Here is an 18,069-nt window from a genome sequence, read left to right as displayed (position 1 = left end):
GATTTCCAGTCATAAAACCCAGCATCTATTAGCAAGTCATTCAATATGGCAGTAAGGCAGAACATCCACTTATGCATGAATGAAATGTTGTGAGACTCATGTAGATTTTTTTTTTAAAAAAAATGTGCAACCTGTGGTTCTTCAGAGATTGGTAAATTTGAGCCAGACTAAGGGACTTTAGGTATGTGGAGCAAATGAGAAAGAAAGAAAAAAAATAGTCTGTGACTGGGAGCTTTGCATGCTATTGATAATTCCAGTTCTCAAACTATAGTAGCACAAGCAAAGAGAGATGCTTTAATTCAGACGTCATTAATAAACCATCCCTGCTGAGGTGTTTGCATGGTATGATCTTTTTTAGACATGCAAAAAAAAAAAAAAATCCAACAACAAAATGCTAATTTTAGCAGCAAGAAAGCTACTAAAAGTTCAGCACTAATTACACAAATGGGATCTTCAAAATTAGTTAAGTAGAAATTGACATGTGATTTTGATTTCTAAAAGTTATTGAATTTTCTCGTAAATGTTAAAAGCACGCTACAGAAAGGTGGTTGCATCCTGCCGCTGCCGCTGCTAAGATACAATAAATATAACAAATGGAATGGGGAGATTTTAGATACCTGTTTTCTATGATGCAAAGAGCTGCTAAATGCAGTCCATATAAGTTGCCAAAATTAAAATCATGTGACTCCAGTTAGAACAGTGGTTCTCAACCTGTGGGTCGGGACCCCATTTAGGGTCGAACGACCATTTCCCGGGGGTCGCCAAACAAGACTGTCCGCCATTTTTCCCTTTTCTTTGGCCACGCCCCTAGCACCTGGTGATGTATAAGTGGTTGGGGGGTCACCACAACATGGGGAACTGTATTATGGGGTCGCGGCATTAGAAAGGTTGAGAACCACTGAGTTAGAAGATGCTGAAATAAAAAAGTTAAAAAGGAATTCCACTTCAGATTCATATGGAAATATACAATCACAAGATATTCAAGTTACAGTTGTGAAGACAAATCTTTTTCAATATGATCAAAGAATTGGTTTTCTTTCTTTGGAAGGATTCCCTGAACTGCTTCAAGTAGTTCCTTGTGTCCTACCTACTTTATACAAAATACACATGCTACAATTTAGTATGCATTATCGGCTTTACATACATTTGCATTTTGAAAAAATTAAGAATATACAGTATTTCAAATACAAGTCAACCTCTATAGAAGTTAGTTGGGTGACATGCATTTTTGTAAACAATTTTGTACTCTCATTAGCTTTTGTGTGTACTGCTCTAATAAGCATTTTCTGTTTTATGTTGGAACATTGCAAAATTCAAAGAACTAGTTTTTGAATGGAATAGTTTATGTTTGGCTTGAAAATGCAGTTAGGTAATTTATCAGAGAAGAATATACTTCAACTTCTTGGTAACTAGAAAAGTGCTTGTTTTCATTTTGAGGAGAAACATATCTTTAGCTTTTATTTCCAGCGTTGAAAAACAATAATGTTCCTTGTATTCGAATCCACTGAAATAAGAGATGTCTTCCACTACTCAGCTATTGTCACTTTTTTCCATTGTAGAAGTTAAAATCCAAATAAATTAGTACAGGTAGTCCTCGATGTTATGACCACAATTAAGCCCAAAATTTATATCACCGAGTGACATTTGTTAAATGAGTTTTGCCCCATTTTATGACCTTTCTTACCACAATTGCTAAGTGAAGCATTGCAGGTATCAAGTTAGTAACAGGGTTAAGTGAATCTGGCTTCCCCATTGACTTTGCTAGTCAGAAGATTGCAAAAATTATCACATGACCCCAGAACACTGCAACCATAAATATGAATCAGTTGCCAAGCACCTGAATTTTCATCATGTGACCACAGGGATGCTGCAATGGTCATAGGTGTGAAAAAAGGTCAAAAATCATTATCAGTGCTGTTGTAACTTCGAACAGTCACTAAATGAACTATTGTAAGTCGAGGACTACCTGTAATTTTAAAGGGCAAGTAGCTTTTAAAGTTCACCCACTCCTTACCATTCCCTTATTTCACAAATCAGTCTTTTACATCAAAAATGATCATACCCCAAATATTTATCATTTTTCTACACACACTAGTCTTCATACTAAGTTACAATCTCTTTGGAAGTAGGTGAAACAGTAAAGCTGAATAAATAATCCTTTGGCAAGTGATGGAACCTTTATACCCCAACAACAACACATTTTATCTTTAAGGGGTGGTATTTCCAAAATATTGGTAACAGTTATAAAAGCTTTTTTGGGGTAACTTCTCTAGTTTGCCAATTCTGTATAGGTATTAGGTTAGAAACTGGAAGACCTAGTCCTATCTTGGGGACAAAGCCAGCTTGGTGATCTTGGGCCTGTCATGTTCTCTCAGCCGTAGAAAGGAAGCAACGGCAAACCACTTCTAAAAAAAAAGAAAAATGCCAAAAACCTGCAGGGACTTGTCCAGGCAATCTCTTAAGAATCAGATATGATTGAATGAAATAATAAGCAGGTAGTGCACATCTTATGAGCCAATGGCAGTGAAAGTTCAGTAACTGGCAAAATGCTTATCCCAAGAAAGCTCTGCTTATACTTCATGTTTGAAGCATGCACTGCCCTTTTTTTTCCAGAACACTGAAAACTCAAATGCCAAGGTTATTTTCTTAGATTTGATACTCAAAATGCCTTCAAAAAGTTTCTGACTTCAGAAAACAAAAAGCAGACCAATTTTGTATAAGGCTTTGACCAATATAAACTCCCTGCAGCAACTCTTCAATACTACAGAGAGCTAATAGGCACATCATAAATTACCCAATGGCTTCATTATTCCAAATAGACATCTATATTTATATAACACTAAGGACAGATTTTTTTTCTTTTCTTTTGACTAGGTCACAATAAAAAATTAGAAGGATTATCCATTCAGTCTTTTTAACATTCAGTCTTTTTAACATTCAGTCTTTAACACCTAACATTAATTGCTGTTCATATCAGATACCCACCAAGTCAAAAATGTTTTTCATCAGTATAGTAGATCTTAATTTCCACAAGGAAGTTTTACTCATGGAATGACTAAATGGATTTGTGTAAAACTGAAACAGGAAAATAAATCTTTATAATTTGCACTTAAAATAAATATAATTTATATAAATGCGGAAAAAGAATGTTCAATAGTAGGCAATATAAAGTGCACTTTTCTTCATATTACATACAATACAAATTGCCTTTCCGTTTCTTTGTACAAATAATCAGGAATTAACCAAGGTACAAAATAGTTAAGTCCACAGTTACTGAATTATCAAGGGCTGCAATTATAGCCAGAGAATTGCTGCCAAAATGTCAACTAGAAAAAATGCCAACTGGAGAAACATGTGGAATGTAAGACATTTCCCCATTGAATCATACTAATACTAGTTTTCAAAATTGTCAAGTATCTAGTTAAATCCCCAAGTTAGAAATCAATAAAGCTTGAATAAATTGCAACCACCTCTTCCCCACCAGCAGAGCATTCATTACTCAATTAGTTTCCATGCCAATGAACCATCACAAAAGGAACTAGATCCCTCTGTACATGATTTTATTATTTACATAATACAATATAGCATAGATGCTGGGTAGCATGATTATGTGCAATACATAAATATGAACTATCTGTACACATTTGCTTATCTAATAACTCAACTGAGGACAAAATTTAAAGCAAAGACCTGATGCTTTTAATGAAGAAAACTAAGACTGAACACTGCAATAGAAATCAGAAGTAGTGCCCTATGTATACACAACTATTTACAAATGAGAACAGGCATTACCACTATACTACTCTAAACTGTACTTGTTTATATAAAAAACACAAGTTTCATACATCACAAAAAACCCTTCCATTATAACACAGAAGTGATATTACCAGACAAGCATCAGTGAAGTATACTGCCTTTTCTAGAGTTGTTATTGTACAATGCTGTAGATAATGCAGCCCATGCAATACACCCAAGAACACTACAGTCCTACACCCAAATACTATAAAATGATAAAAGCAGCCCCTCAGAGTGGTTCCAGGTACCACGTAAGTGTACAGCAGCCATATTGGGTATGATTTCTCCATGCAAAAGGGTGCAATCTCACTACATTTGGAAACTATAAAAAAATTAAAGGCTAACCTTTTCAAACCAGAACATATTCAAAACTTAAGATGCATATGAAAAAATTAAAGGCTTCAATACATTTGCAAACTAGGTTCATCAGATGCAGGTGCTTAATTGAAAGAGCTGCTGTGATTAACTTTTATCAAAAATGTAGCCTTTATTTTGTAAACTGAAATCAATTCTTGTTGCATTGTGCTACACAATGTATTTAGCTACTTAAGAGTAAGAAGCAGACAAGTCTCATGTTGTAGGCTAGTTCATAAAATTCTGAAAAAAAGTTTCCTTCAGGAACTAGTTTTTAACAGTTGAACAATTTTTATCACTTCCAAAGATTACATCCTTTAGAAGGTAATCTTAAACTGCAGTTTATGGCACCTGAACACCCATTTTCATTTAGAAACGGCTCCTCTGCAGTTCAGCCTCAAAACAATGAAGTGTGGAAATTAAAGATGATTACGTTTAACTATGGTAAAAGGAGACTCGTTTTTCTTGGTGTATCATTTAATCAAACAGGCACATTAGCACTATCCAAAGATGATATACCTCTATCAACAATCCCAAAAGGCAAATCTGCTGCAAACATGCAGATTTTATGCATCTGTTTGGCACATGTGAACTAGACAACTCTGTCCTTTTGCGCATGTCTGTTTTCCAATGCAGGTCTTACTCTTTCATTCATTTGGGGGAGGGCATGTATACATTTTAAAGGGCTGTATCTATCCAATTCTGCCTGTAACACCCACAATATCCTAAAATATCAATCAATAAGACAAACTAAAGTAAAACTCTGGAGAACATCAAAGGAAAATGGCCATGCATCTGCTCTTTAATGTTTTCCTATATTTTAAAATAAAAACAAAGGAAGTCAGTCTTTGCACCAAGTAGGTTAGTTTATATTCTCTGGATTTTCTCAGCCACAACAACTGGATTCTCTTTCCTGATTTTTGCTGCAGCTTCTGCTTTGTAATCATATGGGCAGTTGTGCTTGTCAGAATAACGGTGAAGTCCACAAAACAGATTTCCACATCGGCAGTCAAATCCTGCAAAAATACAGAAACAGTATCTTGAAGTAAGTTGTGGTGAAGTCTTAATAATTAAGGCGTTGTCTTTCTAAGCAATACATCCAATCTCTAAAGATATTTGTCTAGTTTGAAAGAGCCTTAAATGTTTCCCCAATACATTCTTTCAAAGCAAGGAACTGGACAAAATGAACTCCAGTAGCCTACCTGTAAGTCCAACCTTCTTTCTGCACATAAAACATCTGTTCTTCTTTGGTTTGGGCATTTCAGGTGTTTTCTCTTCATTTTGAGACGTACTAGGTTGAGTAACTGAAGGACTTGGTTGGGTAACCACTAAAAGAACAACAGAAATTGGTTAAATATACATTTCTGCTTTAATCTGAACTTTCATCTCCATCACTTTTTCACATGTTCCACTGTTAAATAGGATATACAAAACATCCCTATTTAAATTTGATATTTGAACTTGAAATGAAAGTTTCCAGCATTTCAGATGTGAAACAAAAGACCAGTATTCAAGAACTTCATTGAGGTTAAAACAAAAATATTCTGAATTTTCTGTCCTCTTAAGAAAAACTTGGCTGTTAAAATTATATTGCTTTTAGCGCTAAGATTTGTACTTTCTATTATTTTTGCAAAATGTTTATTACCAAGTACTGTAGCAGGACCAGTTTCATCCATGCTATCAGATGTATGATGCAGGAAAGAAAGGAAAAAGTGATTACCTAAATATAGGATGAAACTATTATTATTGAGCAATAATCACTGACTTGCCTAGGTCAGACTGTTCTGGATCTGTTTTACAGTTGCTTGTGTGACTATTACCAGTGCAAAAAGGTGCACATGTATTGAATGTATTATGCAACTATTACCTATGCTGTTGACTTTTTCTGCCCATTAATGCAAGAATGGTATTTTATTGTTGTGATTCCAATGCAACCACTGTTAACCTGCAAAAAAGGGGGATTAAAAAATCTACACTTAAACTGCTGTCAAGATCGGTTTCCATGAAGATTTTGGAATTGTTTTTCTATCTGGAATATTATGTCTAGAACACTATAAACTGCTTCCAATTCAAAGAATTAACTTGTAGAAAATAGCCAGACCATCCACGGAACAGTCAGATCAGCATGATCCAGAGAAAAAACAGAATGTTTCTGAGTTCCTTGTACTCAGATCTTCAGCAATTGTTTTTATTTGGGCAATAGCAAGACAGCAGCCTGAAACCAATATGAAGCAGTGGAACATTTGCTGAAGTTGTTTCAAGGACAATGTTAATATTGAAACATTATTTCTATAAAAGATTATTTGGTTAAAACATTCTTGAAGATATTGGGTGTACAACCAGTCTTAAGTTATTTTTCTCCTCTTTCCCATTTCTCTTTTTAGAAACTACCTTGAGGAACATTTATATAATGAGTTGTTTTAATACTATGGACAATTTGAAACAATTTTGTAATAAAGGAGTACAACTTTGGAAATCAAAGAATTTTTTCCCAACACTGAACTTTATCAAAGGCACCAAGAATCAAACCAAGACATTTGGTGGCCTTAACCAATGGATTTAGAGTTCTGCACAGTCCAGCAATACATGTTGGAATATGAGAGAACAAGTGTGGAGAATCCTTCAAATATTGTAACTCTTATCTTTTATCAACCACAATTAGCACATCAAATAATGATGATCTTTTATTTGGAAAGCTAACATTTCCCTGATCTCACACAGACAATAATATTTATGAGTTATTGCAGCAACTTAATTTCTACTTATTCCACCTTTTTGGAAAAAATATTTTTTACTGAAAGTAAATGCTTTGAAGTAGCTCTTTTCCCTCCATCACTGTTGCACATTGCAGCTGCAACAGCTTAAACTTGCTCAGAATAAACAGGGAGGCACTATTGGCCTTGAAACTGAAAATGTATACAGTATGTACTTTATAGAGATGTTGCTATCATTTCAATATAGAGCTAGGACGAGGGCAGGTCTATAATCAATTGTGTAGATAAACTGGAAGTAAAAACTAGATACTCCTCTGCCACTTTCCAGAGATCAATTATCTCCTTCACTTATGGTACTGCCTAATAGAAAGTTTATTTTATCAAGCTAATTGAAATATGCATTAAATGTCCACAGGGTGACATATACTGATATAATTAAAATGTTAAATTAAAACAGCCACTGTGCTGTCATTGTAACCATTTTTAATGATGTAGAAATGTTTTATACATAATTATATAAAGTCATGTCAAATCATTCTAAAAATCTGAGCTGAGACAGGATTGGGTATTAAAAATGTCATTTTCTTTTTAAGAAAGGCCACAAGGATGAATAACATTGTTTATCAATAGCTATATGTGTGAGCTGCTTTTTACCTCAAAGCTATTTTCTTTCATATCCAACTCAAATTCACTGTTATGATAAAGTGCACCATGGAAGACACTATTGGTAAAACTCTTTAGACGTTTCAATTAAATATGTAAGAACAAAATCATGCAGAAAAATATTATGACTCAACTAGCACAAATAGTGCTAAGAAATCATGAGAATTATAATTCAAAGCATCGGGAGAGTACAAAAGTTCAAATGAATAAAATAAGTACATCCACATTAACCATCCATTTAATATAAACAATGTGGAAAGCTATATCAATACATAATCCATGCAAAACATCTAATGCCCAATCAACTTCAGTTGGTGTGTAATTTTTAATGTATGGGGGGAAAATGTGTTGTTGCTTAGCACGTGGGGGACTTGCAAATTTTAATTAATCCTTGCTTACAGATATAAAGTGAGTTAATTAAATTTATTATATGTAACTTGGTTGCTCAAAAACTATGTTTGTTATATATCTAAAAGTTTAGGCATAATTATGAATGCATTATCTTAAAATATTGTTTTTTGTAAACAAGCTATTATCTAGACATGAAAAAGTAAAAAGCCTGAACGTATTTCTCACTTTATCTTCCACTTATGCCAAGTAACCATATAAAGCACTAATTTTCAGAAGCTAAGAAAAGAAAAAGGCTCAGAATATAGTTTTTGTGGACTTCAAAATACAGGTAGTCCTCAACTTCCGACCACAACTGAGCCCCAAATTTGTGTTAAGTGAATTTTGCCCAACTGTACATTTCTTGTCAGAGTTAAGTGAATCACTGCAGTTGTTAAGTTAGTACCATGGTTGTTAAGTGAATCTGGCTTCCCCATTGATTTTGCTTGTCAGAAGGTCACAGAAGACGGTCACATGACCCCAGGACAATGCAACTGGCATAAATATGAGTCAGTTGCCAAGTGTCTGAATTTTGATTATGTGACCATGGGGATGTTACAATAGTTGTTTGAAAAATGGTCATCAGTCACTTTTTCCAATGCCGGTGTAATTTTGAACGGTCACTAAGAGAACTGTTGTAAGTCAAGGACTACCTGTATAGATTTTTGCCTATACTGGAATACACCTATCTATTCTTTTTATGTAATTGTTTCTCCTTCTACCATATCTAATAATGTTATGTAAAACTTTCCCATATTACAAGATTCCTTCAAAATGCTATTTAAGCAATCAGGGAATTTCTTCCGATTATTAAAATTCTAGCAAAACCATGAAGTTATTGCAATACTTCCCCTTTAAGCTATATTCAATTTAATGCATTTTAAAAAGGGGGGGTGTTACACTATACATTAAATATTTACCACAGAAAGTTTACTCTACAAATACTATTTACCATGATGACGGTACAGAAGAACAAATTATTAAAAAGAGCTTTGATATCTGTTGACCCACTTAAAAAAACTGATTAAGGAGCAGAGTATGGATGTGAAAATGAATGAATGAATGCATATGTATGATTGAATGTAAGTTTGCTGATATTACAAATGAACTTTTGGAACTTGTCAAATGTAATGTATTAATGGCAGAAGATGTACGGTACTCAGTTCTAAACACAATAAGCATTTTGCATGGGGTTTTTGGTGTATTTTGACTACTAAATTTCTTAGATGTTGATCTGACTTGCAAATTAAGCATTTCTATTGGAAGAGAATGCAATGATGTAAGAATAACATTTTGATAAGTTTCCTGCATGTTTTTTTTCTTAAATATACAAGGTAAAAATAAAAGGTTTTTTTGAGCTGAGCTTGACCCTATGATTATATATTCTTCTTGGTAACTATTTGGAAGCAGTTTGCCACTTTCTTCTTCCAATAACCCCTCTCCACATACCCACCCCTTTGGACTTCATACTCTAGTCTATAACCCTGGGATTTCCTGGTGCCTCTCATCCAAGAACTAACCAAGTCCCACCTTGCTTAGCTTTCTAAGATCCACCACAGTTGGCTAGATTGCTGCCTCATAGCTGGGCTAACTGTGTAAGAAGTGTTCAAATATCAAATAATATAGTTTTCTTCCTTGATTACAGATGTTTAAACATGCCAGGTCCCACTGTACTAACTGCACTCAAGTCACTTTTAAAGAGGCATACCTGGCTCTGTTGTCTCTGTTTTCGGAATTACTTTCTCCTCTCTTGAAATGCTCATTTCTGTCATTTGCTGTGTTACAGGCAAGGCGGCAGCAGGCACATTTCTGCTTGCATTCAGTAAAATGAAAGCAATTTGTTAGTGCTATTACGAAGACTAGAATTTTTATAAAGCTAAGATTTTAACAACTTCAGCTCTTTTTGGTAACTGAATTACTGAACCCAACTGATAATAAATTTTGATAACAAATTATTAACTGACCTTAAAATCTATTCTTACAGTCATCCAAGATATTATCATAAATGTTTCATTATTATAATTCTCATATTAACTAAAAAAAATAGACTAAGTATTACTTCTATTAATTAAGTATAGCAGAATCTAATGCAATTGTAGAAGAAAAACATTGGATGAAACTAATTATCTGGACCCTTTTCAATCTGGTTTCAGGCCCGGCTACAGCACTGAGACTGCTTTGGTCGCACTGACCGATAACCTCTGGCGAGCACGGGATAGGGGTCATTCCTCTATCTTGGTGCTTCTTGACCTCTCAGCGGCTTTCGATACCATCGACCATGGTATCCTTCTGCGTCGTCTCGGAGAGGTGGGGGTGGGCGGCACCATATTGCGGTGGTTCTCCTCCTACCTCTCTGACAGGTCGCAGTCGGTGTTGGCGGGTGGACAGAGATCGACCCCTAGGCGCCTCAATTATAGGGTGCCTCAGGGCTCAGTCCTGTCCCCCCTCCTTTTTAACATCTACCTGAAACCGCTGGGTGAGATCATTCGGCGACACAGGGTGAGGTATCATCAGTACGCGGATGATACCCAATTGTATATCTCCACCCCGTGTCCTTTCAGTGAAGCAGTCGACGTGATGTGCCAGTGCCTGGAAGATGTGAGGGTCTGGATGGGGGTGAACAGGCTTAGACTCAACCCTGACAAGACCGAGTGGCTCTGGGTCTTGCCTCCCAAAGGTCAACTGGATGGTCCATCATTAGTCCTGGGGGGGGCAAATTTACCTCCCTCAGTGCAGGCACGCAACTTGGGTGTCCTCCTGGACTCACAGCTAAATTTGGAACATCTATTGGCTGTGGCCAGGGGGACCTTTGCCCAGGTTCGCCTGGTGCACCAGTTGCGGCCTTATTTGGACCGGGAGGCTTTACTCACGGTCACTCATGCCCTTGTCACCTCAAGACTAGATTACTGTAACGTGCTCTACATGGGGCTACCCTTGAAGAGCGTTCGGAGGCTGCAGTTGGTTCAGAATGCAGCCGCGAGAGCGATTGTGGGCGCGCCAAGGTACGCCCACATGTCACCTATCCTCCGCGAGCTGCACTGGCTTCCTGTGGGTCTCGGGATGCAATTCAAGATGTTGGTTATCACCTTTAAAGCCCTTCATGGCATAGGGCCAGGTTACTTACAGGACCGCATACTGCCGCACAGTTCCCAGAGACCGGTGAGGTCCCAAAGATTGGGCCTCCTTCAGGTCCCGTCGGCCAGACAATGTCAGCTGGCGGGCCCTCAGGGAAGGGCCTTTTCTGTGGTGGCTCCGACCTGGTGGAATCAACTTCCCCCCGAGGTTCGAACTACTCCCAGCCTGCCGGCCTTTAAGAAAGCCATTAAAACTCTCCTGTTCCGGCAGGCCTGGGGCTGATGTCCCCGGGGGGGGGGGTATGATTGGACACACTGTATGAATGTATTTATTTTACTGTTTTATTGTCAGATTATTGTTTTAATTTTGTATGCCGCCCTGAGTCCCTTAGGACTGGGCGGCATATAAATTTTAGAAATAAATAAATAAATTTTATTTAACATATTTCTATTTTACCTTGATTTCTCTGATGTGCTGCCAGCAGCACCTTCACAGTTGTTTAAACTAGTATCTGCTCTCTGTACAGATGTAGAATCTGAGGTAGGATTATTGGAACCACCTGATGTTCCTGGGAGGTTAAAAAAAGGAATATAATCAAATACATTACAATGTTTAAGCAAATAAAATGGTTGTTATTAAATGTACTATATCTACATCTAGTATTTCATTTTTATTGCCCTAAAACATACCCATTGGACTGATTCGGCCACTATTTTGCTGTCTCTGAAGATGTTCTTTATAGCAGACGGAACACATTCCATTAGTTCTAGGATTCCCATAAAATCCACATCCTGTGCTACACAGCATGGGTCCTGGGGTCTGGTTGGTTTCCTGAGCCATCTTGTGCTGTAAACAGAGGAAAAGGATACCTAATTAGGAGCTTGTATACATTCATAATTCACATAGAACTGCTATTACAAATGCTACTATGGCACAATTAGCCCTCTGCATAAATGTTGAATATATGTCATCGTGAAATGGCAGATCATCATAAACAGGGATGGGACAAGACTGGTGAAAATGTATATATTTGAAAAGTATAAGCTATGAAGAAGAAACTTAATCTTCCTCCATCTTCTCTGTCCAAAGGCAGGTGGATGGAGAAATTTGTAGGTACTCTCAATTGTTAAAGCTGTGAGTTAAGCTCAAAGAAAATAAGCTGCTTGTCATTTGATTCCTTTCAGCCTAAAGCCATTCCCAGTTCAACCCTCACCCAAGAGATTCTTTTTCTATAAATGGGAATGAATGCTAAATGCATCCTAAAAAATAAAAAAAGGGGAATGTGCCGATGCATATAGCTTATCCATATGGCATAATCACATAGATCTGCCTCTAATTGCATATTCTATTGACAATTATGTTTAGTGAAGCCCAAAGTTCCTAAGCTACTAAATGAACTTCAGATTGCTTTTATATAGTTTCTGTTGGATTGGGAAGGAAGAGTGGGGTTTATGCAAATATTATGCACAGCCCTTTTAGCATGAGCAATGCATTAACAAAAATAGTGCCACAATCACATAGAAAAGCTAAAATGTTTTGCAAGACTAATATTTTTATTAATATTCCTGTATTATTTATGAATAGGGAATATAAAACCTGGAAGATAAGGCTATTATTATACGTGTATATAGGTATGAAATTTGCTTTCTTATAGCTATTTTCACTCCTATTAAGTCCAAACGAAATCTGACAGGATAGTTATATTTATCCTTTCCCCAAATACCTAAAAAAGGTGAAAACACCTCATTATTTCAAAATATACAGATTTTAAAATACATGTTTGAAAAAAGTGGAAGAAAATATCTATTAGCCTTCCAAAGTAGGAGATTTACTTGTTTACAGATTGATTTCCAACCACCATTAAAACATTCAGGTTGTAGTTTTAAACTATGCATGAAACTGTCTACTTACAAAATGTAATCTGGTTTGTAAATCAGGCTAGTATTTATTAGAAATACTAGTCTATTCAATCCAATATATTTATACTGCATCTTTGTAAAACCAAAGCCTCCTTCCATATAATGCCATTTCAGTTCAAATTGTCCAAAAAGCAACAGGACAAGTATTGCATTAATGGGGTAATGAAATTAAACAGTTAAAAACTGATGCAAAATGAAATAAGATCAGTTTTCATTTTCAGACAGCTTCCAAGCACCACTTGGCATGGAATTTATAATATCTTTATATCTTTAGTCTAACTAGAATGCTGGCTTCTAATACCACCTCATGTGTGTCCTCTAGCTTTAGTTTTTCCTCAGAAGCTAAGGTCACATGGGGGAGCGCATTAGCTTCCGCTTGTCACAAGGCTGCAATGTGACAAGCTGAGCTAGAAGCTCAGATAAAACCCTGTCAACAGGGGCCTCTGAAATCAGCTTCTATTTTTATCTCAAAAGCTGCCTAGTTCCAGTACAGCTCACAAAATTAAAACAGCAAAATTCAGTTAAGATTCCCCCCCCCCAAAACCTCAGTTATAGGGCAATTCATAACTGTGTTAAAGAAAAACAATGGGTAAAGCCAATAATTAGAAAATTTGTCGAACTAATTCAGTTACAAAGGTATACGCAATTGTTCTTGCCATCCCTACATATATGGGCTACAAAAATCAGATGATTGCTTTATTTTTAAAAAAGTTTGTTTCCTGCTGTCCAGCTAAAGGTGACACATTCTAAAATAAACAAGCTGTTTGTTCAACTTAACTTTCATCAATATGAACTCCATCAATAGTTCTAAAACTCCACGGTGCAGAATGGGATAATAGGTAGTATGAAATAATTGCATTCCATGTTTAAAAATTCAGTAAAATTTAAAAAAAATATTTTAAAAAGTTACTCTTATCACAAGGAAGAAGTCACAGAACGAACTCAACAGCCCTCTGTGGATTGCTTAACACTGAAAAACATGGAACCGTAGTTACTAATTCAGTATTACACCCACAGAAATTGCATCACTTACGGCACGCAATTGCCCAGCTCATCAACACGCATTTAACTTTGTAAAGCAACAAGACGCTTCGGTTCAACTCGGAGGCCCTCGAAAGAAGGGCGCCTCCAGGGAAATCCTGAAGCTTTTTGGGACCCAGAGGAGCCGGGGATTTTCGAAGTGGCACAATGGATACCGGCCAAGTCGGAGGAAACAAAGGAGAAGCCGCTGCCAGTAAATTCAGCCCTTCGACAGGCGGAGGCGGCCCGGGGGGGGGGGCAATGGGACAAGCAGCGGATAAAAGGAAAGCGAGCCGCTCTCCAGCTCCAAGGACTCCGGGACGCCAAACGCGCCGACAAAAAAGACGGAGAAAATGGCAGGCGACGATGACGGTCAGGGCGGACTCTCCTGGTTGCGCTCCCGGGAAGGGATGGGCCAGAACCCGGGAAGAGAGGCAGGGGCCTTGCTCCGGCTCGCCGTTTCCCCCTCCCTCTCTCCCTAAGCCACATCCACCCAGTTGACAAACACATACATACTGAGGCCTGAGGGGCCTCGTGAAAAGAAAACCACTGAGTCATGGCAAGGCCGAGCCAGCCCGGGAAAGCCAAGCGGTCGCCCCCAGCGCTCCGGGACAACACACCAACTATCTCCCCCACCCACCCCCGCGCAAAAAGGCACCAAAGGCCGTTTCGGCCCTGACGAAAAAGGGAGTGCGGGGGAGGAGAAGAAAGGCGGGAAGAGGAGGAAGTCTTCGCTCCCATCCCGCGCCGGCAAGCCGAGGAAGCCCATTGTCTTCCTCCAGTTTCTTTGTTTCCCCTTCCGCCGCTTTTAGCGACTTCGGGGAAGACCCACTCCCGCCTCCTCGCCAGCCGACACCGAGCGACGGGCAGAGAAGAAAGAGCATCCATATTTTTCTGTTTCTCTCGCCGCCGCCGCCGCCCCCCCCCACTCGTCCGTGAAGCCACGCAAACAAGCGGGCACAGCGGTTCTTTTGTCGTCCTCCCTGCCCCTTGGCTGAACAAAGCGAAAAAGGCGGCCCTTTCCCCCCTCTCTCCCCCTCCCCAGCCGAGCTTTCGCGGTTCGCAACACGGAAAGAGAGACCCCCCCCTCCAATCCAAGCGCCCTCCCTTGGCAAACGCCCCCGCCTCTTCCCGCTCCTCCGTGGAGGCGAGACGGAGAACGACGCCCCCTTCTCATCTCCCCCCCCCCGCCCCACACCTGGAACGAAAGGCGTTTGCTCCGCCACTCACCCTCGCTCGGCGTCCCAGACACTTCGACTTGCAAGGGAAGAGTCGAAAGAGAGACGGGGAGACGCCGCCGCTGGTAGGGCTTTAGCGGGAAGAGGGTCCCGGAGCTGCAGCAGCAGCAACCGCCGCCGCTGCTGCCGCCGCCGCTTCTTTCCTTTGTTCCAAGAAGAGGAGGAGGAGGAGTTGCTGGTGCCGCTGCGCGGAGCTAGACACGGCGAGGGAGGGAGAGAGGGAGGGGGGTGGAAGATGGTTCCTCGTCGCGCGCTGGTGATAATGGCGGCGGTAAAGCCGTCGCTTCTGCGAGCCTCCGGGCCTGGATGAAACGTACTCACTCTCCAGCGCACAAACCGTCCCTCGAGTGTGGAGGAAGCGCGCGCGCGGGCAGCCCGGTCACTCCGGGTGAAGAAAAGTAGGCGGCCGCCGGGCTCCTAATGCGCTGACTGGCGCGGGCGCGCTGGCTGTGCCCTGATGGGAGTCGCTCACGGTGGGCGAGGGGGAGGAGCAGAAAGGAGGAAGGGCGGCCTGATACGTCACCATTCCAACCCTTCCCTCGCTCTTCCCCTCCCCCTCCCGCGCACATTGGGGAAAAAAAGAAAGCGGCGAGCGAAAGGGGGGCTGGAGACGTGTACACGAGCGACGGCGCAAGCGCCTCCTCACAGTTCACAGTCAGTGTCAACGTCACCGTCATTCTCCTTTCCACGCCCCCCTCGCTCGCTGAAGCGTGGCCAAGCGAGAGAAGGCGGGAGGGGGGGGGGAAGGTCGGTTGGGCTCGGATCTAAAAAACACGCCGAGAGGGGAGGGATTAAGAGCTGATCTGTCAGGAGGCGAGTTGTTGCTCGCTTTTAACCTAGGGTTACGATGTTAGCGGGCCATTTCTTCTCGTTTCGAATGCGCTCTGAAATCAAAAGACAAAGGTTGGCCTGTGCGTGTCAAAGCCGGACATGTTGCATGTTCCCTAGCTGGTCATTGGGAAATGTAACCACAAAGGAAAATGAGGAAAGCCTTCAAATTGTAAGCCTATCCGGCCTAATTTTTAGATCTTCGTGCCCTCCTTTATGTGATTTCTGGCCTGATGAAGAAGCCTGAATTGCTCAAAGCCCTGCACGTTTTTAATCTCATTTTTTTTTTTTTAAAAAAAGGTCCTAATAAAGATATGGCTAGGCCAAAGATTTGGGGTGGGGTTTTGTTTTGTTTTCAGTACCCAACATAGTTATGGTCACTTTTATTGATATAAAATAGCTTATGAAATATCTTATTGATCAGCAATTAGTTTAAACTGTATTTTAGATTAATACATTTAAATCTTGTCAAGTGTTTAGAGTTCTGTTGTTGACATTGTTCTCTCATGTTTACAGGTTAAGAAGAAAGGAATAAGAAAGAATAACTGGGAAGCTCAAACCTTAATTTATAATTTGGCATAGCAATTAAGGCACCAGATTGAAATTCAGGAGACTGAGTTCTAGTCTCTTTAGACATGAAGGCTGGATGGGTGACTTTCAAGAATTTCAACTTTTGTAGCATCTAATGCTTTGTGCACTCCCCCTCCCCTCATGGAGGTTTGGCTATATCCACAGGACTGTTACTATGAAATAATCCAGGAATTATACTTGTGCAACAGCACTACTTAGCTGGTGGTTTCTCATCAGGCAGAATGCCTTTTTCCTCCTAAACATTGTTGGAGAAAGAGAGCATTCTAATAAATGGATGAATTCTTAACATATCTTGGTTCTTTCTGTTCTGTATTACTTTATAGTAATGTATGGATAAATTAGAACTACTATAAATTACTAGAAACATTTCCATATTGCAGTTTTCTGTATGTGGTATGCTAGTACTGTATTTGTGAGAAATATTCTGTGATGCAGTAAAATGGTTCATGAATATGTACTACATGACAAATTGATTACCCCAAAAGAAGCCTCCTGGGTCTTATTAAATCATTTGGTTTCTGGCTTTTATGATTGGCTAAAAGCTATGACTTTTATCCTATTTGGCTGAAAGCAGTGATCTTTATCACATGACACAGCTCCTTTTTAAAGCAAGACCTTTTTCTCAAACAGACAAGTTGAGTTTTAGTGCCAAGGTTATTTTGCAGTCTCAAAATAATTCAATTTTTTCAGTGTTTTGGCCTCCCCAGTGTCGCAATGAATATATGGCCCAACATATCCTACAGTCCTTAAGCCCATGTTGTTAAGATATAAACATGGCTCTTTCACTTACCCATTTGGCATTTTTACAGAACAGGGCACCCTTCATTACAATTATAAGAGAAAATTGTTTCCAGAGGATAGGCCAGCTGAAGTCATTACAAATGAGAACTGTTCTGTACTGTCCATGATCAGATTGAATAATTGGTGAAACATAGAAATCTAAAGATTTGGGATCCAAAAATGTTACCACATGACTAAAAGATGCTATTATATAATTAAGATTGCTGTTTCCCCCTGGGTTTGTGCTCCACTCATTTTCTCCTGAAAACATGTTCATACCTGAAATTTGTAAAGTCTGTAGTCTGCTATTATATGTTTACGTAAAGATTGCATTTAGCTACGGTAAGTATTATTTCTCAGTAAATAGACCAGCTATATCTCTTTCATTATTATTCATCTTTACATAATAATTCTCTAAGGTTTCTTTAACATTTTATATATCAGAATCACTACTATCAAAAATTCATATCCTATAATTTTGAGCTTTTTATGTTATAGTATTCTAGTAAAGATAAGGAATGCTGGGAACTGCTGCAGTTGATGCAAATAAATGTACACAGGCCGTGGTGTTTTCATTCATTCAGAATTCAAAGAGCACGAAATATGTTTTACTGCCATCAGTGAGAATAATGTCATAAGCAACAAAACAAATACTACAGATCAGTTATGCAGTGCAATCTATTTCCTTTATTTTAAACTTCTGTC

General features: G+C 39.1%; 1 protein-coding gene and 1 long non-coding RNA gene across 3 annotated transcripts; one reads left to right on the top strand and one right to left on the bottom strand.

Annotated features, from left to right (window-relative positions):
* Window positions 1-3,539: 3,539 nt before the first annotated feature.
* Window positions 3,540-15,566, bottom strand: ZFAND5 (zinc finger AN1-type containing 5). 2 transcript variants are annotated; one of them, XM_039361597.1, is made up of 6 exons: window positions 15,158-15,566; window positions 11,678-11,834; window positions 11,445-11,556; window positions 9,622-9,722; window positions 5,352-5,477; window positions 3,540-5,165 (listed from the first exon to the last, which is right to left on the bottom strand). In XM_039361597.1, the coding sequence occupies exons 2-6, from the start codon at window positions 11,826-11,828 to the stop codon at window positions 5,017-5,019; spliced, it is 639 nt and encodes a 212-aa protein (XP_039217531.1). In that variant the 5' UTR covers window positions 11,829-11,834; window positions 15,158-15,566; the 3' UTR covers window positions 3,540-5,016. The 2 variants fall into 2 exon arrangements, with proteins under 2 accessions (XP_039217531.1, XP_039217538.1); XM_039361604.1 differs by lacking the exon at window positions 15,158-15,566 and adding an exon at window positions 13,941-14,505.
* A 231-nt stretch (window positions 15,567-15,797) lies between these two features.
* Window positions 15,798-16,874, top strand: LOC120316250. Its single transcript, XR_005558904.1, has 2 exons — window positions 15,798-16,165; window positions 16,510-16,874. It is a non-coding gene; the product is annotated as an uncharacterized LOC120316250 (long non-coding RNA).
* The last annotated feature ends 1,195 nt before the right edge of the window (window positions 16,875-18,069 follow it).

The sequence above is a fragment of the Crotalus tigris genome, unplaced genomic scaffold (assembly GCF_016545835.1).
Source record: "Crotalus tigris isolate CLP2741 ecotype Arizona unplaced genomic scaffold, ASM1654583v1 scf7180000017585.4430047, whole genome shotgun sequence".
Classification (NCBI taxonomy): domain Eukaryota; kingdom Metazoa; phylum Chordata; class Lepidosauria; order Squamata; family Viperidae; genus Crotalus; species Crotalus tigris.
This window is presented reverse-complemented; position numbering and strand designations above follow the sequence as displayed.